At 45.0% G+C, this 25,479-nt stretch overlaps 1 protein-coding gene across 5 annotated transcripts in view; it reads right to left on the bottom strand.

The window, feature by feature from the left end:
* The window catches only part of CRB1 (crumbs cell polarity complex component 1), a 1,156,197-nt gene that overhangs the window by 163,439 nt on the left and 967,279 nt on the right, over positions 1-25,479 (bottom strand). For all 5 annotated transcript variants that reach the window (XM_069641514.1, XM_069641517.1, XM_069641513.1 and 2 more), the window contains one exon: positions 18,534-18,662. In XM_069641514.1, the coding sequence (XP_069497615.1) occupies positions 18,534-18,662 (129 nt within the window). The remainder of the gene's footprint in view (positions 1-18,533; positions 18,663-25,479) is intronic.

Here is a 25,479-nt window from a genome sequence, read left to right on the forward strand (position 1 = left end):
CTGACCAATGTGATTCTATCTCACGGGACGGGGTGATTGAGGGTGTTGCCTGTGAATCTAAACAAATCCTGGAGTGTCTATGATACAATTTGTGTCAAAGGAGACTGTGGGTTTAAAGAGAAACAGGACAGCAGGTGACCCTTTGTCAAGAGTAGCATGATAGTTTCAGTGCTGTCATAGGGCCAGAAGCTTGATTGGCTAAAGAGAAGTAGTTTGTTGAACTCCAGTATGTTGTGCAGATACTTTCCCTAAGGGTTTTCCAATAAAGGGTTGTTTGTCATAGGGCGGATGGTTGCCAAGATATTCAGGTCAGCAGAAGGTGTTTCAATAATGGTGTAACAGTGGAATTCTTGGGCTCTATGTGCACACCGGTACATTCATTTATTTATTTGCATACATAAATACAGGGAAACATGCTCTTTTGGTCACAAAGGAGCATACACAAGATAAACGGGAGGCAGTGAACCTCTTATAATGGGGTGAGTTAATGGCGTGATGACCAGGTTTGAGAAGGTGTAAGTAGTAGGCTGGAGAGGTGAATCAAGACGTTAACTCATAAACAAGATGGTGGGCTTTCAATTTGATTTTGAATACATCATGGTGGACAGTGTTTCGAATTACAGAGGGGAAGGAATTTCAAGGAAGCAATGCAAGAAGAGTGAAAGAGCGGAAGCGAAAGGAAGCACAGGGCGGGCGAGGTGTCAAAAGGTTGGTGGAGAAGGCAAAGCGAAGTCTGTGAGAGGGTTTCTAGGGGTTGATAGAAGAGGATAGATATATAGCAGTGCCTTACCATGAATGGCTTTATGCACTAGGAGGAATAATTTAAATTTGGCCTTGTTTTGCATAGTTAGCTAGCCAGCCTGCTAATCAATACATAAAGAAGTAAATAAATAAATAAAGACAGGAGGAAGCATAGGTGAAGCGAGGGAGTTCAAATAGAGTCCTGGTAGCAAAACTATAAATCTTACCGAGGGGACAAAATGCATCAATAGTTTGGAAGGCCAAAGAGGGTACTGCCGCAGTAGTCCAGTTTAGAAAAGACAAGAGTGGTTAGGAGATGTTGTGCGGTTTTTAAGGGAAGGTGAAGACTGGTTTTCCTTATATTTAGGAGGTTGAGACAAGTCACTGTAGTGGTTTTGGAGATGAAGGTAGAGAATGTGTGTGAAGTGTCATAGGTGAAACCAAGATTTCTAGCTGAAGAGGAGTAGGGAAGAGTGTCAGGTGGAAACTGGATAGGCAACGGTGGGAGAAGAAAGAGAAGCAGGAAAGAAAAGCACCTCTGTTTTGGAGGAGTTAAACATAGGATATGAAGCCATCCAGTATTTAATGCAGAGAGACAGTCTGAGATTTTGGTTGATAGATCAGTGGAGACTTCAGGAAAGGATAAAAAGATGTGGGTGTGTCATCTGTAAAGATTTGGTACGAGGGGACCCAAGACTGAGCCTTGAGGAACACTAACAGTAGGAGGAGTGAGTTGAGAGGTGGTGTTGTTCCAAGAAACAGAGACTTGACAATATGCCAGGTAGGACTCGACACAGGCAAGTACATGATCACGAATCCCAAGCACAGAGAGATTACTAAGAAGATCAGAGTGATCAACTGTATTAAAGGCAACAGAGAGTCAAGGAGATTGGAATCTTTAGCAGAGGCAATAAAGTTGGAGACATTCATGAGAGCAGTTTCAGTGAAGTGGCAGGAGCAGAAACCAACTTGGAGGGGGTCACGAAGTTTGTGCATGTCAAGAGAATTAGTAAGGCGGTTGAATACAAATATTTGCAACACCTTAGCGTAATGAGGAATAAGTGACACTGGTCAAAGGTTTGTCTGCAGTTTTGGATCAGCACCTTGCTTTTTCAAGAGAGGGAGGGTTGGCCATGGGCATTTTGAAAGTAGAGGCAAAGCAGGCAGACTCGAAGGACAGGTTAAAGAGATTAGCATGGTGAGAGGACGCTAGAGGGGCAATACGTTTGACAAGCTGAGGTGCAAGAGGATCTGATGAGGCACTAGAGGGGTTAACCTACATCAGCAGTGCAAGGACATCCTCCATGTTGGTATGACTGAAGTGTAAGATAGAGGCAGTGAAACATGGTAGAGTAGGTGGAGTGAAGAAAGTAGGAAGATGGTGTAAGAGGAGGGCGATGAGACGAATTGCAGGTATTTGTCCCTTCTCCCCATGGGGGGTCACCCTATTTGATGCTAGGGAGGTGAGGCCTCTGCAAGATTCCTCCCCTAGGGTTCTGGGCAAGTGGGACCTCAATGGGAGTGACTCCCACTTAGGGGACAAGGACTCTCGTTCTGATGAGAAACTCGCTAGTGCAAATACCATATCTGCCTATATGGGACTGCCAGCTATGAAGATTATCTGTCATTCTTACATTTGGCTTCAGGCAATGTGGGAACCAACTAGCCATCCCAAAGAAAAGGAAATGTCTCTTTAAAAAGATATTTGTATATGACTGAGAGGAGTAGCTCTTGTGTGGAGAAAAAGCATGTACATAGGGGAAAACCCAGCTGTGATTACGCCTGGGAGAGGCAGAGCAGAACGAAGTCATGGAGCCTGTGACTTCTGGACAGGTGAGATATGCCAGAGTGAGATGCCGGAGAGCCAAAGCATCCTGTAACGGGAGGAGAACCGTTGCCTGAATTGGAACATGAGACGCGTACAAGGTAGTGGCGTGACCACAGCTGCATCATGGTGGGCAAAGAGCCCAGCAATTGACACCCATACTGCCTGAGAAGGGAGTACCCTGGGCTCCCTGCTGCCCGCGTCCAAAGATAGCATCCTGCTACAGAGGAGTCGAGGAGAACAACTGAGGTTCCCGTGCATTGGAAAAGGTACTCAGGCGAACGGGAAAGGTGGGAGGCCACCAGTGCAATGTATTGGGAGAAGAGAAGCATCTCAAAGTCACATGTATAAAAGTCAAACATGAAAGATGCAGAATTGGAGATATGAGAAATCAATACATTGCGTGGCGAATAACGCTGTTTGTGAAGGAGATAAAAAGTGGGAAAAATACCCTGGGAAGAAAGGAGGAAACCCCCAGGCTGAAAGAGAGGAGAGAGGCAACCACAAATAAGTGTAACAAGTGTGGTGAAAAGAGACTGGCAAGAGAACAGAATCAGCAGAGAGACAATCCAGTACCAATATCCCAGTAGAGGGGGAATCACAATTGGGATAATGTCTTACAAAACCTAGGGAGGATTAACCCTCAAGAAGATAAGAGACAAACCATTAAAGATACAAGGTTGAGGCCAATTGTAGTAAAGTGGAAACAAAGAGAGTACAAATCCTACAAGTATATGGGAAGAGCTACAGAAGCATATGAAGTCTCAAGAGATTATCAGGAAAGATAACTAACAGAATTAAACATTCTAAAGAGAGACATTTTGAATATCAATAACCATAGGATACAAGATACAGTTTGAAGGAGAAAGACACTGGGAAGAAAGGCAAGAAGAGAGATGACCAAGAAAAGAGATACATTCTGTTGGCCTAATTGAGTAATTCATGTTAGTGGTAGGGTCATGTAGAGTAGGGTTGGGACTGAGGACAGTTACTTTTTACGAACTTGTTTTTAATATTTTGGAAGCAAAGTATTCAGCAAGGTCACAAAATGAAAGTGTAGAGTTAATAGTTGTGGGTTTAGGAGGACGAAGGAGTCAGGGAGTCAGGGAGGATAGTTGGAGTGCGTGCCAGTGAAAGTTAGAAATCCCTTTTAGCATTATCAAGAAAAGACTTGAGAGAGTGACGAGCAGATAGGTATAGTTGCAGATCCTCATGAGAGTGGGTGCGCCTTTATCTGTAAAGGAGTCAGTGCAGAGACTGTATATGAATGGGGAGACCCAACGTTGAGGACGCTGGGATTTAGGGGTGGAAGTAAGCAGTGGAAACTGAGGAGAGAAGGAGTCCTGAAGTACAGATCTAAAGGTGGAGAAAGCTGTGTCAATGGAGTACGGCTATCTGGAGAGAAGGAGGAGAGTGAGAGTTGGAGGTCAGAGAGGAAGGGACGAATAGGAGGGAGTTTCAATTTTCTCTTGGAAATGGGAGCGGTAAGTGGAGAGGAAAAGATAGAGGGAGGAAAGATAATGGTGGAATTTAGAGTAGTGCAGGAAAAACAGCGCACTCACACGTCATCCCGTACTCTGGGCACTCGCTACCTCATACATGCAAACAAACATCCTGGACAGCATGCCATGGAGATAGGAAAGATAAACACATTACAACAAAGCATTCATTGTGGCACAATAACATCAAGGGCCACTTCATGAGCTATGGTAAAAAATCTCTACACTGTAAACAAGCTTCTAGGCACAAGGATTTCGTCAAGTGACCGAGCGAGGACACTGAGATGGAATGTCTTGTGATGATCGTAATAGAGACAACAGAAGAAAAAAACATGCTATAACTGCAACTTGCAAAAAGCAGAATACATAGTCCGAAATGGATGCTTATTCTAATATAAAAGCTTTTGGGAAGTGTTTGTCTGCATTGTGAATTTGATGTGTTTAAGAACAGACTAAATCAGTGACTCGCCCCCTGAACTGTGCCTGAAGTAAATTTTTAATGAGTAGCAATCATTTTATAGAATTCCAGAAAGACACATTATTTGTTATTCCTATTCTTTCTTATTTAAGGTCACTGCTCAAAGTGGTACACTTGTGGAACCCCCTGTTTTTTTTTAAGAGGCCTGAGCAAGAAGGCCAGCCACTCCAGAAACAAAGAGCCATATGGCGCTAGCCTGAGCACAGGAGCTTCCATTTTTAAAAAGAAAATGCTCTTTCTTGCAGGAAAGCCACTATCAATGGCACAGCCACATTCAATGATCAGCAGTGAGAAGCAAATGACCCCAGAAGTGAAGCCGTGACAACCGCACCTTCCATCAGCACCAGCAGCGGGAAATCCCAGCAGAGAGTAACCAAACAAAGCAGCGGCCATGGGTGGCTGAAAGCGAAGCTCCGTGGCAATACGAGGGAACACTGCCACATAGACGCAAGCCCGTGAAGACTCCCTTGACCACCAGGGGCACAGTGGGGAGCCATACCCACCCCCACTGGACAGACTTACCTTGAGACCACAATTGAACTGTCCTGGAACATGAGAATAAATATTGGCCCGCCAGGGCCACCATCTTGGAAACACTGCATGCCCAATGCAGAGAAAGTAGGTGAGGCTTGGCCCCCTTTTTACAACTTCTTGCTACACATGCATGTCCCGGCTGGGGAAGTCAGGCCAGATAGATCAGAAAGAGTCATCCAATCGCAGTAGGGGGGGGGGGATTTAAGCAGCGAGTAAGAGGAAGCAGGAAGGTTGGGTTTTTCAGAGGTGGAGGGCGACCAGGAGACTAGCAGCAGGAAAGAAGAAATGGTGGAGTGTGGAAGAGATGTATTGAATAAATAAATGAGGTATTGGCTAAGGAAGTGGAATTGGTTCTGCAGGTTGAGTTTGTGTGGCAGGTCTGTGGACATGGTAGTCCATGGACTGACTGTGAAGCGAATGTATGTGAGTGAAAGGATGACGACTGAGTAGTAAAGAGTACTGAGCAGTAGTAGTGTGGAGGAGGGAGTGGGAGTGTGGAGAAGGGAGTAATAGTGTGGAGGAGGGAGTAGTAGCATGGAGGGGGGAATTGTAGTGTAGAAAAGGGTAAAGTGGTTTGTAGAAGGGATAAGCAGAGGGAGGAGTGGGGTAGAGGAAGGAGGAATAACAGCAACGTGTCAAGGCGATGGCTAGGAGAAGTGAGAACATCGAAGGGACAGAAGAGTGGTGGGAGGAGTGAGCCAGAGGATAGAAGAAGGATGATTAGAACAGGAAGAGGAGAGTGTGGGCACGTTAGCAGAAGCTTAAATCTTACAGGGTGTTAGTAAGGCAAAATCCAGAATCCCTGAAGATCAAAAACAAATGGATAAAATAGGAACAGTTAGGAAGTCCCAGGGGGGGCTGAGCCAGCCAAATTTAGATTACCACCTTTAGCGCAAAGGTCAGCTCTTTAGACAATAGGGGTTAACCTTCAGCAGCACTAACTAGGGGTTTAGGGATGCCTGGGGTAAGGAGGAAGTTCATTACAAGATGAGAGAGAGAAAGAGAGAGAGAGAGACTGCCCTAGGGCACCTCAAAACATCAATAAGGACCCTTAAAGGATAGTTCCGGGACTTTTTTTTATTGTCCCTACGGTTCGGCCATGCGTTTTTAAGCATAAATCGGTAGATCGTAGAAAACTTTCCTATGGACCTTACCCGACTTTTCGTCCATTAACGCACTCGAAATCAGTCGCCATTTTGTGATAATCCTATCATTTCCCCCCATCGCCCTGGCTCACCTGCGTTTGCGGCACTAAATCAAATCCCCTGCCCCTGAAACAGACTTTATCAAAACATTCATATTCCCTGCCTCTCTCTGTGACGTTTCTGTGCTGCGTAGGCAAACGCGCCAAGGCATCTTCTACGCGACTCCACACAGAACCCGGAAACCAACACAGATCAGCTCACAACACAGCGCGCCACAATTCGGAATATGAAACTGTACTTTAAAATCAAACAGCAATACAGTACATTTGGTAAAGTACATTTATTGGACATCAAATGTTTAGAGAATATTCAGCGATTTGCATTTTTCTTTGCTCTCGATCCAAAATAGTTCGTCTTGAGGCAAGCGATGTTCGTGTGCGGTACACAGGGTGTTGGTTTACGATAAAATAAGCTCTTCGGTCGCACTGATAATCGCATCGCTGTTCCAACAACGAGGCACTAGGCCACCACAACGGTATGTATGTTGCATCTAGCCATTAGTACCGCGTAAGGGCATACTTGTACTTGGCGATCGTCCCATAAAATGGTCAGGGTGGTAACGTTGTTCACGCGGAGAAGCAACTGGCGGCTGTAAAAGCCATCCGCCGGTGTCTGGTACTCGTGACACAGACAATAATGAAGGATGTACCTGTTTTAAAAACATAAAAAATGAAATTAGTCTCACCATCAGATCTTTATTAAAATTATTCATTTTATATATTAGGTCGGGAACTTATTTCATAGCTAGGAGAGTGCAACTGGGTATTATACGTCATTTCCAGTAACCCACCTCCTCTCCTCCGCCTTTTTCAGACCCGCCTGAGCGCCAGTGGACCACTTCGTCACTGATATGATATAATATGGCATTTGCAGGGCCAGCTGGTGGCGAGTGCAAGGTAAGTGCAGAACAAGTGCTGGGAAGGGGGGGCTGTAGGATACTGAGACAGTCCCCCAGTGCAGGGGTTGACAGGGAGGCAGTGCAGGTGGAGAGTGGAAGGGCCCAGGACCGAGGTCGCAGACAGTGGACCAGTTGTAGCAGGGGAGAGGGAGAGAGAAAGCAGAAGCAAAGAGGAAGGTTTTGAGGTGCTTCCGTAAAAGGAGATGGTTCTCCTCAAGATAGTGCGCGGTACAAAACAATATGCCACATAGAACGAACAAGTACAACTTAACCCGTCTTTAAAGCTACTGTATAGTAATTAAATTGCGGTATAAACTCATCTAAAGAGTTACTTACATTATATTTGCATTTTCCATTGTGTCTGTGCGTAGGGCAGCCACGAAATACCACTCCTTCTATGCTGACGTTATTTCTTCTAATGAACGAACATTAAATGGCTTTCGTTTCTGAAATTTTATTCATTATCGTTTCTTACGTTATTGCACCACACCCCCAAAAAGAAGTCTTTCGGGATGGTCCCGGCCTGTCAAGGTCAAATAACAATAGAACCTTATACTGAGTCGTGGGCCATTCCGGCACCCGAGCAAAAAATCAAAGCAGCTGACCTTCACTTTGAACGAGCACACATTCCTAGTTAGCTACATTCAGTGTAAGGCCATCTCACGGGACTTGAAATTTACACTCCATCTTTGCATTTTGTCTGCGTGCTTTGCAGCCCCAGAGAACCATAAATACGGAGACATTCTATATGTTTTGAAAAATGATTTATATTACTGTTTGGTTTAATTTAATGCGCAAATGAACAAGGTTGGATAGACACATTGCATGTACACTGAGCAATCACTTTTATTTACACAATACATAGCTACACATATTCAATGGGCCTGCGACATGAGGAGACTCGAGAGAACAGACAATCAAATTACAATCATTTAAACCATGATGTGTATTTCTCAATGAGCTCTGCTTTAGGTGGACATGGAACAGAGGCAATGTTGGGTGGCAATGCAGTTGTCCCCTGCACAGGTTCGTTCACAACTCCATGTATGTGCCTATCTAGGACATCAACAATAAGTCTCTCAATAAACTCATATTGCATATCCTCAAACACTGGTTTGATCACCCATTGTTTACTTCTTTTAGTGAAGGCCTTATTGTAGCGAAGCGTCCCTAAAGTTCCGGTCGTCCTACTTTGTTGACGGCCAACATTATGGTTATGTGCCAAGACCGCTAGAAGAGTCCGATTTATCATGCCCTCCATGCCAAAATGCAATCGTTTTGGCCTGTACTTTAGGCACATATTGTGGAACACCTCCAAATCTCCTGTGTGGCAGAATTCCGTGAGTCCCCTCAAATCTCTTGTTATAGTTTTATCAAATACAATCTTTTCAATGGCTTTGTGAGTGGGTGATGAAGAAATCAACCACTTCTTCTTCCGTGCCTCCTCTGTGGACAAATGGCCATGTTCACAATTGTGGAAATGTTGGTTTGTGGTCCAGCGGTGAACGTTGCTACAGTGTAGCATTACTGACCGCCATTTTTCCAGTAGAATTTCCAACGACCCTTCACATGTTTTTGAGCTCCACCAAAGATGGTTGCTGATTGACTTGGACCACTGTGAAATACCTTGCATATCTTTTTTTTTACCTGCAGCCGACATTTTTTTATTGATTGTTTTTGCAAGATGCCATACGTCAAATTGGTGATTTATATTTTTGTACTCTTCTCTCATTGTCTTGGCAATTGAAACGTGTCTGTCCATGGCTATCAGGTCGATCACCATTCCCCGCGATTGTAGTTCTTGCAATGATGCTACAAAGCCAACTTTCTCCATGGCCACTGAGGATGTACTTTGTGACACCTGCACGACCACCGAACTCACAATTTTCTTACTTTCCATGTCCTGAAAGTGGTAGGTGCAGTACTTGGCTGAAAATCCTGGGCTGTCGCACTGTCCATCACCGGCTAACCTGAACCGTTTGCCCGCGAATGTACTTTCAATAGACATTTTTTCCATTCTCCAAGCTTCGCTAATGGCTGGAAATAGATAATCGGTTTGGTATTTGTAGAACTGAGTTTTCGCAATGAAATGGATTCCCACAAACTGAAAGAAATACTCTAACTTTTTAAAACTTGAACCACTAAAAAGTGCGGCCGCTGCACAAAGTAGATTGCCTGCTGGCAGTTGCCCCAGCATGGGTTGTGCAGACCATGAGAATGGATGATATTGTGTACAGGTGGCATGTATTTTAAGGTTAGTGCCTCGAATGGCACGAGTCACATTAATCAATGGCTCCCCACATACTTCCCCACCAACCGAATGCCCACATTTCATCATAACAATAATATCAATCAAACAACTATCGAATACAATGAATTTGGCCTCTTTCCTTATACTGTCACTCTGCATCCCAGCTGGTTCGGCCTGTAACGTTGAGGACATGTCACTCACATTAAAGGTACAATCTCTGATATCGTCTTCCGCTATGTTCAGTGATATTGATGGTGTTTCATTGTCGTCCATTTCATTCTCTTCCATTGCAACATCTGTTCCTTCTCCGGCGATGGGAGAATAAAACAATTTCTTCAACTTTCTCGCGTTCTTATTTTTTGCGGGTGTGGATTCTGTGAATTGATCTCCGACTGCATCCGAACTACCAGGAGGACATTCACTATCAATGGCTGGTGGTGGTATAGCTCCGTTGTCAATCACTTCATATTCTTCCCATTGGCACGATGCATCTCCAGTCTCAAGTCCCTGCCAAAAGGTTTGACAAGCAACATCTCTCGTTCGTTTCACTGTCTGTGTAGATCTAGTTCGTACACCCACTCGCAACTAGAGGACAGATTGGAAAAGGGATGTTCAGTTTAAACACAATTTACAGTATTGAACTATTAACAGTGAAAAACAACATAATATAGTGACCGGGACACTAACCTTCTTTTGCTTTCTTTTCTTTGAAACTTTCTTGCCTCGAACTTCAACATCTGGACGCTGTTGCTCCGACTCGTGTGTGCATGTCTCCACTTCCTCTTGCGCTGCAACGACTATATTTTCATGATAAGCACATCCATCACGCACTGACGCTCCATCGACTCCCTGAAACATAGAACTTTCATTACTATGTATAATAATATTGAAAACACAAAATGTACTTGGGGACCAATACCCACGTACATCTCAATAGCAAAACGCGAATGAACGCATTGTGTAGAACATTCAAACGACAATTATTCACGCATTGTTGATCTAGTTAGATGGAACTGTCAAGATCCATACCTCGGGCTCAGCATAGACTTCCATTGATGATATTATTGAAGATGACGCTTCAGCAACTCCCTGAAACACAGTAATTGCATTAGTATGGTTTTCTATTTTGTTAAAAAGAACATAAACTTTGTGCAGGCGTCAACGGCTCATCCTTGTACTTTACTGCTTTTTATCGTGTGTTCTGGCTTGTTTTACATGCAATAGTTCATGTGGGACTCCTGGTGGTGCAGCTCTCTCTTTTGGTTTGGTGTACAGACCCATGGGATACCCTTATGGCACCCATGGGTGGGGGTAGAACCCTGTGCCCCTAGTGTATGTTTTTGGGCACCTATGTGTGGCCCACAGAGCAGGGTATGGGCTGGTGGCAGCTCTGTGCTGAAATGACTAGTGCCCTGAGTGTCCTCCATTTTGGGATGCCCAGGCCCTGTCATTGGAATCGGTAGATTCCTGATGGGGACAAGATGACCCTGTGGCCTCTTGCCTTCCATCGCCTGTTACCTTGGTTTTCCCGAAGTCCCGGGAAGCCCTGACTCTGTCCCTCCCCCCTGACTGGCTGTTGGGTGGAGGTTCCATATATGGTAGTGTGGGGAAGTGCCGACCAGACTGGCTGGAGCCTTCCCAACGGCCGTATGTTGTGGGTACACCTGTGGGTGGGATCTGGGTGAATGGAGTGTGTGACGAATATACACTTCTTGGTGTTTCACACAATGAGACTGAGACAGTCCTGCCCGAAACTGGTATGAATGCAGTGTGTAGTGTTGAATGGTGTGGCACTTGTCCGAATCCACACACTGTGTTGTGAGTGTCTGGATGGAGAAGAATGACCTGAATGTACTGTGTGCCTGATTGGCTGACTGACTGCTGAATGCCCTTCTGAGGGATTGGTTGCCTGAGTGTGACCCAGCAGAATGAATGGGAGATCAACAGTATATCTGGGGGCCTCTCAGTGCTAGAAATCGTTCAGAAGCTGAAGAGAAACTGGAGTTGAAACTGAAGCTTGACCTTGAAGCCCTGCTGGAAGAGAAGAAGTGCTGTTGCTGTACTTCGCCGATCTGAAAGCAGTTATGTCTCCAAGAACTGATCCAAGAGAGGACCTGGTAAGGAGACCTCTCCCCAAGCTACGAGGGACCATCGTGCACCAGCCGATCTTTGCCAAAGCTCTCTGGTAGACAGACCTATGAAAGGCTGCCGACCGGAGACGGGGACTGCCACGGAATCCCAAGGAGAAGCGCCCGGACTGTTGTCCGTCACCGTCGATGACCGCTGTCGCCGACCGGAGCCGCAGTGCTCCCGTCACCTAAGAACATATGATTTCTGGACGCGCTCGTCCGCACCGCCGACCGCCTTATCCCACCGCCGCCGAGGAGCATCCACCGGTGGGTTTCCCACCACCCAAAGACCGTAGAGACGCCAGACAACTTGGCGCCCTTGCTGGGCCACAGTTCTTCAAATTCTTTGCGGTCCTGAACTATCGACATCGATGTGGCCCGCGCGCCCCTTCCTTGCAGGACGTCTACGCTCCGTCGTCGACGAGCACCGCTAGAAACGTTGCTGCCACTTCACCACCGTAGTTCACCCTGTTCATCGCTGGACGTTCGATGACCCGTGGCTCCTGCCTTAAAGGGAATGCACTCAAGAAGGGCCGTCAATTTCTCAACTAGGAACTCTACAACACCAGCTACTTTGGGGTTACTGAACTTTTGAAAAAACTCTTGTGAACAATATATGGACTGGGCTTGTAGTATTTCTTTATTTTACAGGTTGCCCAGGTGGGGGGATGTCCACACAGAGCTGTGTCTAGGTAACGGGGCCAGTATAAAGCCAATTGTTTTAACCAACTGCTTTCCTCTTATATCTATTGCTGGTTTCCTTTACAAACAGATTTGTGTGACATTTAACCGTACAGTTGATGCACTTTAAAGAGCTTGAATAGTAATTGTGGTACCTCGTAGAACTGTATAGATTTGCCATTGAAGATAACAGAGTAGAGAGTGTGTTATTGTGATTGTGTGTATAACCTTGAACCTTTATATAAAGACTGTGTTTTAACTAATAGAGTGGCGGACATTCCTTTGTGGGTGCGTGGGCACTACACTGTACTTAAGAACCAGCCCACATCACCTCCTGAGAAGCTAGGCCTTGATTGCTCGTCCATTGCTACCGACAATAGAGAATCTTGGCTGGGGTCCTCTTTGACTCTCCTCTACCATATAGAGAGCAGGAGTACAGACACCCCCCTCCAGCAGTTGCTTTACAGTGTGAGTATCTGGGCAGGTGATGCAAAATCTATAAAATGGCAAATGCAGCTGGGCATATGGTAGCAATAGATAGACAATTGTGTAAAATCCTTATGTACGATGTCAGTATCTTGACTATGGAAAAGGTTCCTGAGCATTTGGTAGCAAACCCTTCCAATGGTGTTAGTGTGTGGAAAAATTATGGCAATAGAAATTCCTATCAATGCTGTGAGTACCAGGGCTTTTACTGGTAATAACTAACTTTGGTGCAAGTACTTTGTCTTGCAATGGCAATACCAGGCAATATTGTCAATAAATAATCGTTTGATGGCAAATCCTGGCATCTGTGGGGGTACTCAGGATTTTGATGACAATATCTCGACCAGAGCATGCCATTCCTGATAAATGAGAGGGCCTTAGCATATCATGGCATGAGTACTTCCCCATATTATAGAAGAGACTGTCATAAGCTTATGCAATGCCCACACAAAGGATACAAACTGTGGCTTTGTTATTACCTGTGAAATACAGGCCCTGGATTTCTCACCTTAAAAAGAAATTCCCATCATCGGTATTTGTGAAAAGGACAAATACGGCCTACAATTATGCATCTCACAAAGAATTGTAAATGTGTGAGAATCAACGAGGATCCTTTACACAAGTGTTACCAACTGATGGGATGTTGTGTATGATGTCACTCAAGTCCCCCATGTGGAAAAAACCCTCTTTTATACCCACCAGAAGTATCTTTTCTATTGCCCAGGAAGAGATTTGTCTGTGTGGAATCTGAGTCATAGAGAACTGCCTTAATCTGCATTATGTTTAAGATGATCAGTGACAGTTGGAGAAGGCATGCAGTGCTGATGGTGACTCACAGAATAGTCTATGATGTCACTTGAGATCCCAATGTGGAAAGCGCCCACTTGTTGATGTGTTCTATGTTTCGTATGTACCCATGGAAACCTTTCCAAGCTCCCCTATTTACCAGTACTGCAGGTGGTTTACAGGGAAGTCTTAGGGGTGCCCATGCACTGCATGTTGGGATAAATGCTTGAATGCCTGTGACCCTCTCCACCTTTCTGGAAGACCCCATCAAAGAAATTCAATAAATACCTGATGTTGTGACAAGTCACCCATCGGTTTCCTCCCCATTTCCAAAAGAAATACACTACCCTCATTAGTCCCCTCCCTCAAACCAAAATAGAATGTCACCCTCCCCCAAATCCATCAGCTTCTGTTAGCCCTGCTTCCCCCCACGGCAAATATTTCTAATAGAGTTGATTGAAGAACTGTCACAGTGACAGACCTGCTGCCACTGCTCTCTTAAGAGCAGATTATTGGTGGGCAGTAGGCCTGTCACTGGTCTATCCCACTGATAGGACTACTGCAAAGCGTGGTAGCGTGGTATTGCCCCAAAGTATTAAGGAACTGCATTGAGCTTAGCAATAGTTGTCCACTGTGACAGCTGACCTATCAAACGTGCAGTAGCTTCCTGTGCAGGGGACCCAGGAACCTTCTCTTTCCTTGGGCCTAAGGAAAGCGAGGATTGCAAAGAGAAATATTATTTGCCAGCTTGATGCCACTCCAGTGAATAATAGAAAGAGAGAGAGAGAGAGAGAAAGAGAGAGAGAGAGAGAGAGTGTGTGGGTGTGTGTGTGTGTGTGTGTGTGTGTGTGGGTGGGTGGGTGGGTGGGTGGGTGTGTGTGTGTGTGTGTGTGTGTGTGTGTGTGTGTGTCTTTCAGTGAACCTATATGCAATAATGTTGCTGTAATGGGATTCAGTGGCTATATGTTATGTTTACACTGTATCCATCACCACCATAGTGGTTTTATGGCACCAGACTTTGCCCGAGGGCTGGCATTTTGTGACCCTGCTAGGGTGCTGCAAGACCTTAGTCTATGGATATAAAAGAAGAATTAACAATTGTGTGGGGGGGGACACATATCACAAACAAAAACCACACAGAATTATGAAACCCATAATACTCTGCAGTGATGTCACAGATTCCCCTACAATCCTACCAGTGCAGCCATGCTCTTATTGCACAAACACTCCAATGACTCCTCTCTATGCAGCAACAACACCGCTCCACCCAGCAGACTCTGGGTCATGTCCCTCCTCAAACCACTCCCTCCGGCACTCGAATGAGATGCGCCATAAAGTGAACACAGGCCAAACCCTGTCTACCTTAGTTAGTCAGCCCACGCTCCATACCAGGAAACAACGCCCCATTTGAGAAAAGGATCTTCATTTTCAGTCGGCTCACTATCAGCCCACCCAAAGTGCTAGCAAGCAGCAATAATTTGTTTAAAGTAAATCTGCATACAACATAAAATATACATGGATGACTATCAACTAACATGCAATATTGCACCATGGGATCTGAGTCACGTGATAGACTCAGAACATCTGTGACCCAGAACCTTAGTTGATAGTCACCCACCTATAATTCTGTTTGTTATTCAGGAATGTACCTGTGCTACGATAAAGAGGCAGAGCAAGTGTTTGAAGCATATATCTCTACCAGTACTGCCCAAGTACACTCTCCAGCCCCTCAGGCACCCGAAACCACTCGATGCTCCAAAACTGCCTCGGAACCCCATCACATATATTAGGTCAACACATCTTTTTCTCTGCTGCCTCTCTGTAAAGATACATTATGCTATGATAATAGTCTTTTGTACTGTACGAATCACCACCATAGTAGTTTTAGACTAGAGTGTCTGTCAAGTCCCGAGGTGTACAGACTAAAAAGAAGAATGGAGAAGATGATGGTAAAGCGTGTTGAAGAGCAACAGACCTTGGGAGGCAGTAATGTAGTAGGGAAAAGGAATGCTTGTGATTGCATCTGAACCCGATAAGGAGGACCACAGAAAACAAGGAAAGTGCCTTTGTATCACAGTCGATCAGCGCTGTGCTCCCAACACCCTGGTGTCTATCCGGCAGTGAACATAGGAACCCCCCTACCAGTCCACATCCAGGAATCCCGCACTGAATCTGCTGTCTCACCACACATCCTCCACAGAGCTTCCACTCACACCAGGACCCCAAGTCTCGAAAACATAACTCGTTCACGAGCAATCAGTCCACGAAGCCCACCAATACCTGTCCTTGACTCCCCAATCTCACCCATACATGTTGCCTCGGGGAAGCCAATAATTCCCCACTGTCCACAGTCCCCGAAACCCTCTGCCCACACCACCAGCACATACCAGAACAAACAACACACAATTTGCACATCCCCTCCCCAATCCAACTGCTTGCTGGCCCAATCATGTGCTCCCCACTGCACTACACACCCACCTCCCCTCTCCAACTATACCAAAGTTTGGAAAAAGCAACCCCCAGGGCCTTTCCACAGTCAGCAGGTGGGTACAAACCCACTGAACCAAACAATGATGCCCCTGTCACAGTCTCTGGGTGCGGATCCGCTACTAAACACCCAAACTGCGTCCCACCTTGTCCTGTCAGGCACCCACGAGAGCCCACATCCCTTTTGCTGTTCCACTGATCCAAATGTCTAAATACATTCTTTCCAGCTGCGACCCCCCCAGACCCCTACATGACAGCACCCGGCACACTATCCCCTCACTTTGCAACCTGAACAATACCAAAACTGGAAAGAACTTAGTAGCACTGCCGCGAAAAAATATATTCATATCCACCAGCCCCATAACCAAATAATGGACTGTCCAATCGTCCAACAACCAGAACGAACAAACACAAATCCAGAAACATTGAGAGCTCTTATCACTATGGTCAAGTAAAGAACTGAGCAGCTGGATGCAGGATGAACCAAGGTCGAAGACGCAGGAATGATTTAAAAAGCCAAAGCACATAACAGGAACTCCCACCACAGCTCCCCACAAAGGTGCACGCTCCTACCACTCTGGACAAACTGACAGTTAACCTGTTACCGTGTCCAGGGACCTGGCATCGGTACGTGTCTAGCAGCAGAGTGTGGCAGAGCCGCATAGCGCTGGTGCGAGGGTGGGGATGTGGGCAGGGCATGTGTGGCCATTGGACTCTGCAAGCTGTGTCTCCAGGGCTGTGCACCCAGTTCATGCAGCCTCTCACTCCTCTGGAGCGCTTAAATACGGCGTGGCACCAAAATGGGGACACAGCCTGTGCAGTTGCTGGCCCTCTGTAGGGTGTTTCTCTAGCGCTGCAACCCCTGTTCAAGCAGACTCTGCCTCCTCTCCTCCTAAAGCAGTTGCCACACTGCACCTGCCATCCCATTGCCCCACCCCTCGGTGCTGGCACTTAAACTGCTCTGTGGTACAGCATCCTCATCCCCCAAAAAAGTGGAAAGGGGTGTTGTGAAGTGTAAACACAGAAGTCTGCTTCCTTGAAAACCTAACAAAATGTTTTTTTTTTAACATATTCTGCAGGTTGGCTCTAAACAGTACTTCGAAGTACCTTCATGGTAAGAGCCATAGCTGGGCTTCACAGGCCTCAGGTCATTCTTCAAGTCTGTTTCTTTGATGTCTTATCTTTCATTATTGGGGTGGGGAAACACTGGTGTGAAATGGAGTGTGATAATGGCCCCTTTTTTCTGACAAGCAGGGCTCACTGGGGAAGGGTCCTTAGATTCCAAAGCCCCTCATTCTGTGTATTCCCCACAGTGCATGCCTGCATCACTTAGGCCTGAAACAGTGTAATGCATGCACAATTGCACGTTTTATTCAGCAGATAGATATGTTCATGCGTCAGGGAGTTCTAATTGTTTATGGACTCCTTGATTTCGGGAATAAGGAGCATTTCAAATGAATGCTGAAAACAAGGAAAGGGGATCTTTTATTAAAAAAAAATGGTGACAAGCATAGGTGCAACTTTAAACTGATAGTGCCACCGACCTGGGTCCCCCTCTCACAAATGCCCAGGTAAACACGCTGGGGCAGCTGCAAACACAAACTCACCCTGCCCGCCTCCCAGCTCAAGGAGCCAGAAAAAGTGTGTCGTTCAACAGAGCTTCACCACACTCCCATCCAAGCCCACACCCCCGCCACAATTCTCCCCCACTCTCTGGTCCCTGCATGACCACCCCCAGTACAGCGGTCTCTGTCCCCAAAGAAAACAGAAAAACGACAGTCAACAAACAGACAGGCAGAAACAGGCATGAAAGTTCCATGAACCGCTGGCACCTGAAAACCCAAACCCCTAAAGTCAGCTATGTGCCAACTCTGCAAAAGCTCAGTGCATCACGAGTTTGCCCAAACGGATATAGCTTAAGTGATTTTGCATGCAAAATACCAAATAAAATAAATATATATCCGAACAAAAGTCGCACAACACCTTTAATGGACTAAGAAAGGGAAAAACATTAAGGTCGGATGACTAGGTTTCAAACAGATAATGAATGGATTGCCTTGCCATGTTTTGAAACAGCGAAAAGCATTACTTATCTGGTGGCCATCTTGCATAATAGGCCAACCCTCATTTATACTAATACAATACTTTAGTCCTGTCTAGTTCCAGCCTTACCTAGAAACTCCTTTTCTGCTTTCCCCTTCTCTCATACTTCACCCTTGTTCATGCTATCCTTCCAAGCAGACTGACGTTGTGTGACCCCTGGCGGGGGCACAATAGGCTATGGACAAGGATTCTGCACTTTGAAGTGGTTTGCTGCAGTACAAAAGCATAGTAACACAACACCTAAACTAATAGAAAGATTATAGAGGAAAGCAAACAATGCAAAGTTGAAAGTGAGGATAAACACAAATGACAACTACTGAATAACCAGAGATGTATTTGACCCTGTAAATACCAGTGTCTCGATACAAAGAAACCGTTTGAGCAATAATGTGGTAAAAGCCAAAGTTGGAAAAGTGGGTCAGAAGCTCACCGTTCTCCCATGAAGCCTGGCAAGCAAATGCAGCGCAGCTCGTTCTTGATCTCAGTACAGTTGCCGTAGTTGTAGCACGTGAGGTTCCTCTTGTCATTTCCACAGAAGGAAGTGGGCAGTCTGCTGTGTCTGGGAGAAAGACAAGAGAGTCCACAGTAAACTGCCCAATCTGAGATTCTACCCACTAAGCACCACCTCATTACTTAACCTAGGTCTACAGCTGAGCGCACCATAGAAGGTCAAAGGAGAGCACTTCCATGTCTGGCAAGTCTATGGTCTGAGCACATGGCTGGATATCTTACACACACTGAGCAAGCACAGGAGACTTTAAAGCTGTGAGAAGCACAGAGCAAGCAGGACTCAATCTAGTCTCTCTTTCTATCGGCTCCATTACTTCACCTACTTTTATCGTGTGTGTGCGCTAATAGATAACAAAGCTGCCCACGGATGGCAAGGACCATTGGTCCTTCCTGGAGACCTCTCTGGTGATTTGATGAATAGCATTCAATTATTATACTCATTTCCCCTTTGGACAGACGCCTAGAGGTTGTTCAGAGGGTGTTAAGTAAATCTAAAGTCATCTGTGAGAAGCAAGATTGCATGACAAGTGAAAACAATGAACTGGCTTTTCCTAATAAGCATAGCTAAATTGAGATGCAACGTGTCTCTGGTCCTTATCTGAATTGGTGCATGATCTTGACGCATCCGTGCCCAGAGATAGGCACCCAGCTGGTCTACTCTAACATACCCAGTGCGATTTTTAGAGAAACCCTTTGGGTCCTATAAATACCACCAACTCTCAGAGATCATGTTGGTTTAGCGGGTTATCCAACTCCAGGTCTCAAGGGCCGGAATCCTGACGGGTTTTCAGAATTTCGCTCATTAATATTCATGAGAATACATTTTCATACATTTTAAATTGTTGTATACAATTTATTTCATGAATATTAATGAAGGATATTCTGAAAACCTGCCAGGATTCCAGCCCTCGAGGCCTGGAGTTGGGCAGCCCTACAAGACATGGCCACTCTGCTCCTTTAGGAAGTTGTCACATTTCTATTTTGCTATTTTTTTATCCCTCCTCAGTCTGTTGCTACGCAATAAATAATACTCATTACTTTTGATTTGTGAAGAGTTGGTACAGTCATGACTCCTAAGAGGGGAGAAGTCAATGGGCCGCAATAAAGTGCTTTTGTATATTATATAGGAATGAAAATCTTTTGGGCAAAATGTGGCTTTCTTGAGGTTCCTAGAAGTTTCTGAGTATATTTTGTTTGGGAAACTGCAAAAAGTGTGTTGCAGTGCTGCTTTGTGAATTTCGGAAATTGAAGGAACCAAAGGGGCAACACGTTTTCCAAAGGTTGAAATTCAATTATCTATTATTGAACACGCTTATCAATTTTTGTCATTGGTCTATCTAAACTTAGTTCCAGCATCACTTTTTTGGAACGTCTATTTGTGCTAGATGGTAAATATGCTGGTGTAGCATCTTCAATTTGTGTATTCAAATGTTGTTTAACCTCTCGTTGTCATTAATTATTTCCACTGCCCATTATATCAGATGCACAATATTTTTCTGCAGGGATGTGGTCTCAATGATTTAGGGTTATCAGCCCCCAACTGTCTCAATTATTTAAGAGACATATCAAGTTCTCCATATTTTGCAGCAATAATGTGGTCTCGATCATTTTAGGGCACAAGTTGTCTCGGGTTACTTAAGAGTCGAAAATGTGCTTTGCGCATTCTGCAATCTTCAGGGGCCCCTGTGTTTGCCGTATCAAGAACAACCTGCTAATGTTTTTGAAATTAGAGTGCAGACTGCCTCTTGTGTGGAGAGAACAGATCCTGTTAAATCTCGCGTGTAGGTCTTCGTTTCTGTCCTCTGGTGTCTCCTATTACTCTTGGTCCCTATGGTGTTTGGGACTTTTTTTATTGTGTGGAATGAGTTCATCAGTCTTGGAGTACCTTGGTCTCTCTCTGTCTGGATCCTTGAACCCTGAGGGGCGTGCGCAGAAGGGCTTCACCGACTACCCTACACCACACATTGAAAGCAAGCACCTGTGCCTATTCATTGCTTTTGTGCTTGGAGGCATCAGTCACCATATGAAAAGCTCATTCTGGTTACTCATTTGTATGTGATTTGTGAGTCAAAATGGATGTTATGATGAAAAATAAAAGGGTCATGAAAAGCCATTGTGAATAGAGGGAAGAGACAGTCTTCCTTTCCCTACTGTATCTTCCAGCCCCCTACCCCAGAAGAGGTTCCAAAGATGCTGTCACTATGAGAGATTAGGTATGAGGATACCAAGCATTGCCTGCATTCTAAATTCTTTGTCTGCCCATAATGCAATGTCAAAACACAGGGCTGAAGTCTCTGGTGCAAGATTCACTTGCTTTTGATTGGCTCGGTGCAATTACAGTATCCTTCGCCCAGCGCCTAATGTCTACAAGCATTCATTTAGGGACTTCTCTAATGCACCCTCATCCATATAGCCTTTATCCTGGGATCTTTTGTTGCCCTGGAGCTTCATGAGAAATGTGTGAAGGAGATCCTCGACCACATAAGACACAATGTGGGGTCTCCTTCTCTGGAGAGTTGGGAAGTCACTTCATTCAATGCCAACAAAAATCAAGCAGCTCCAGATTGCTCCTTTTTTCACAGGAAAAACATGCACAAATGTTAACGGATCTTGGATTCCAGTGACTTCATGTTCTTTCAACCTATCAAGAACTCCCTATAGCGATCTAGTAGAGTTCATTGCTTTACAAGTGAAACAGCAACCTTGATAAGATCATATAAGAATAGATATTTAGAACTTGGATTTTAATTGGATGCCAAAGACGAAACTGTGCCTGTAAATGAGAAAAATGCTACAAACATGAAGGCTGTATGGGATTCTTTCAACCGTAAGAACAAAGCCACAGAGAGAGAAAACCATAACCATACCCTTCAGGATAACATTATGGGGATCCTATTCTGGCTTATGCAGAATACCACTTGCCCTCGCCTCCTTGGGCATTGATTATTGTATATTTGTTCATGGAAAACACATGGATTCTCGGACATCTTAGATAAAGGAGTGTCTTTAAAACTATTACTGGAAAAAGATATTTTTCTTTTGCAGGAATATTGGCTACCTTCCGAACTCAGGCTGGATGGATACCAGATTTTACAAATGTTAGCAAAAAAAGGCACTAGAGGTCGGGCCGTTTGGGGGCCTGGTGTTCGGGGTAAAAAATATTTGGAGGGCAGGAAAGCTAACAGTCGCTGTTGAAAATCCATCCATCCCGGCAAAAGAATTAGTCACTTGGACCATCTTAAGAGGTTAAATGTTAATAATGTTTATGACACTCCTGATTTGCTGACGACAGAATGCATTATGGAGGCAGCTATGGAGCTAATTTCAGAATTAGAAAGTTCCTGTGAACAGGAAATTGTCATTTTGGGTGGTGATTTTAATGCCCGCTGCTGCTTCCACCATATGGTAACTGAAACGGATTATGTATATAGCACGTCCAATTTGAATAAGTCCGAAGATTCTTTGATGGGCAACATATGGATGGAGATGCTGTCTGAATGGGACTGCTATTTGCTGAATGGGTGGGTTAGAGGAGACACCTGGTAGAAACGCCAGGAAGAATGGTTCAAGGGCATCGACCTTGGACTATTGGTTCTGCAATAAGCCTGCCTTGCTGGACATTAGACAACTTGGGCCTCATTCCAAGTACGGTGGTAGTCATGGCGCTATTTGCGCCATGACTACCTCCCATACCGGTACCGACTCTGACCTGGTTCAATGGGGACTTACCAGTGTAGTCCGACCTTTGCGGGACCGGTAAGTCCCTATTGAAAAATCCATTCCCCATTCCCATTTGAGCCTCCATAGCGCTCAATGGGAATTGGGAAGTAGCTATTTGCCGTACTGTTATTAGCTCTGAAATCCCTTAACGGGTCCCGTCCATAACGCCTGGTCAGACCAGGCGTTAAAGGAGGGACCCGCTAAGGGACCTCGTAGTAGGGCAGTAAGGGATTACCGGCACTGGTCTCCTTAACGGTGCCCGGTATCCCTTATCGACCCTACTCGAATGATGCCACTTGAGTCTATAGAGAACGTCTTTAGTGAACACTCAATGCTCACTCTGCTAATGAACTATGGTGCAAATGGCAGCATAGAGAACCAGGTGGGGGATTTAGTTATTAACACGGCGGTAACCGACTAGCCTGGTCTACTAGAAGCATCCAAGCAGCAAATGATTTCCATTTTGAAAACGCTGAATTCTTATTATAACAGCCAATGGCATTGAGGAACTACAAGCATATGTCTAGGTTAGCCATTCAAAAGGGTTCTTCTGTGTATTTAGATCAGCCTAAAAAAGACATCATTTTGATTTAGCGATACAGGATGCAAAAAGCGATCTGTGAAGTGAATTGCGCGTAATTAATAATGCGTGCCACTCACTTAAAGACGTTCAGCATGCCGTCCAACTAGCAAAGAATAGGTATAGAAGGTGGGTAAAATCATGCTTCACCTCGGAAAGAAACGCACAGTGGCAGTATTTGATCGCTGTGGTAAACATTAAAGATACCCGCAAGATGTGGAAGCTGTTGAGGTCATTCAACAGTACACAAGAAACTCGGTGGTGTGCGGAATAGGTGAACATGAATGGCCCCTCCACTTAAAGGAAGTGTTCCAAGGTCATGAAGTTGTAGCCCCCCACCGACTTCCTAATGCTAGGTTTCATATAACCTTTAATATAAAAGCTATCACAGTCAAAATTGCAAGGCTGAAGGAGTCAAGCGCACTGCCATCGAATGTGATTGTCAACGGTGCCCCTGATTTTTGGGCTAGGCTGCTATTTAACTTGTTCTCTAAGGCCTGTGAGGAGGGGCGCATTCCCATAAGTATATAATAAATAATAATAATTTTGCATTTATGTAGTGCTACGAACCCTCAGGTATCTGAGCACTGCTTATTATTACCCATGGTGTGTGGTGCTCATTTATCGACCTCGGAAGGATGAAAGGCTGAGTTTGGCCCTGCCAGGATTCGAACCTGCGTCAGAAGGCTCTGCACAGATGTCAAAGTGAGCGCTCTACTGGCTGTGCCACTTGACCGATATTTAGGTTCCAATATACAAGCATGGCAGAAGATCCTTGCCAGAAAATTATAGACTGCTTGCCAGATGCTTGATATATCAGGAAACATGTTTGCCTCCCTGTTACTGGATGAGCTAGAAAAATGAGCCCACTCCTTGGAAGTGCTGGGTAAGTTCTAAATGGGGTTTAGACCGGACCCGGGCACTACCCATTGTCTATGGTTGATGGACTTGCTCACGAGGAAGGCACAGATAAGGGGACAGCCCAATCTATGTGTGGCCATGATAGACTTCCGGGCAGCCTTCGAAACTGTTAATGGAGTAAAGCTTTAGAAAATATTGAGGCGTGTGGATGCCCACTATTATTGGCCATACAGGGTCTGTACGAGGAAACATCAGTGCAGATCAGATTAGATAGTAAGGGTTTGGCCTCTCAGCCTACAGAAACTAGACGTGGGGTAAAGCACGGGTGTTGAGATAAAATGGATTCTTAATGCAATACGAAGCAACAATTCATGTAATCCCAGAAACATGGTAATGAAATGATGCGCAGTCATGTATACATGGGTTGTAGAATAACTAATTAAAGATATTTCCGTAATTTTGAAGAATGTGTAGTGATAACTAATTCATGGACGACTGTATAGAGCTGAAATACATAACAAAATGTTAGCTCGTTTAATTAAAAAGAGGTATATCCAAAATTCTGCTGATCAACTGCATACCAAAAATGATACACGACCAACCAAACACATTTTGAGTATTAAAAGTTATTAAACGAGAGGGACTGTTTGGTGAGGTAAAAAAAAAATACCCTCTAGTCTTATTAGTTTTCTAGCGACACCTCTCTCTTACCAGTACAGGCCTTAGCTCCGATTAAAGGATTGTCTCCCTTGTGGTACACAAAGTGAAACCACCTTCAATGCAGGCCTTAGCTACAGGATAAAGGGTCATCTCCCTGGTGGTACACACAGAGACACTGATCTCCTGCCAATGCAGGCCTTAGCTATAGGATTAAGGCCTAATTTACAGAAGCATTTTATAATGGAAAAACCCTATTGGAAAATGCTCTGTGAATAAGGGCCAAACTGCCATCTCCCTGGTGGAAAACACAGTGACACTGTTCTCCCGTCAATGCAGGCCTTATCTACACGATGAAAGTCAATCTCCCTGGTGTTTAACACAGTGACACCGCTCTCCTGCTAATACAGGCCTTATCTACAGGATAAAAGATCATCTCCCTGGTGTTTAACACAGTGACACTGCTCTCCTGTGAATGCAAGCATTAGCTACAGGTTAAAAGTTAATCTCCCTGGTGTTTAACACAGTGACACTGCTCTCCTGCTAATGCAGGCCTTATCTACAGGATAAAAGATCATCTCCCTGGTGTTTAACACAGTGACACTGCTCTCCTGTGAATGCAAGCATTAGCTACAGGTTAAAAGTTAATCTCCCTGGTGTTTAACACAGTGACACTGCTTTCCTGCTAATGCAGGTCTTAGCTACAGGATAAAGGATCATCTCCCTGGTGGTGCACACAATGACACTGCTCTTCTGTCAATGCAGGCAATAGCTACAGGTTAAAGGGTCATCTCCCTGGTGCTAAACACGGTGACACTGATCTCCTGCCAATGCAGGCCTTATGTGCAGGATATAGGGTCATCTCCCTGGTGGTACACACAGTGACACTGTTCTCCCGTCAATGTAGGCCTTATCTACAGGATAAACGTTAATCTCCCTGGTGTTTAACATATTGACACCACTCTCCTGCTAACGCAGGCCTTATCTACAGGATAAAAGATCATCTCCCTGGTGTTTAACACAGTGACACCGCTCTCCTGCTAATGCA

The sequence above is a fragment of the Ambystoma mexicanum genome, chromosome 1q, assembly GCF_040938575.1.
Source record: "Ambystoma mexicanum isolate Mex_15411 chromosome 1q, UKY_AmexF1_1, whole genome shotgun sequence".
NCBI lineage: Eukaryota > Metazoa > Chordata > Amphibia > Caudata > Ambystomatidae > Ambystoma > Ambystoma mexicanum.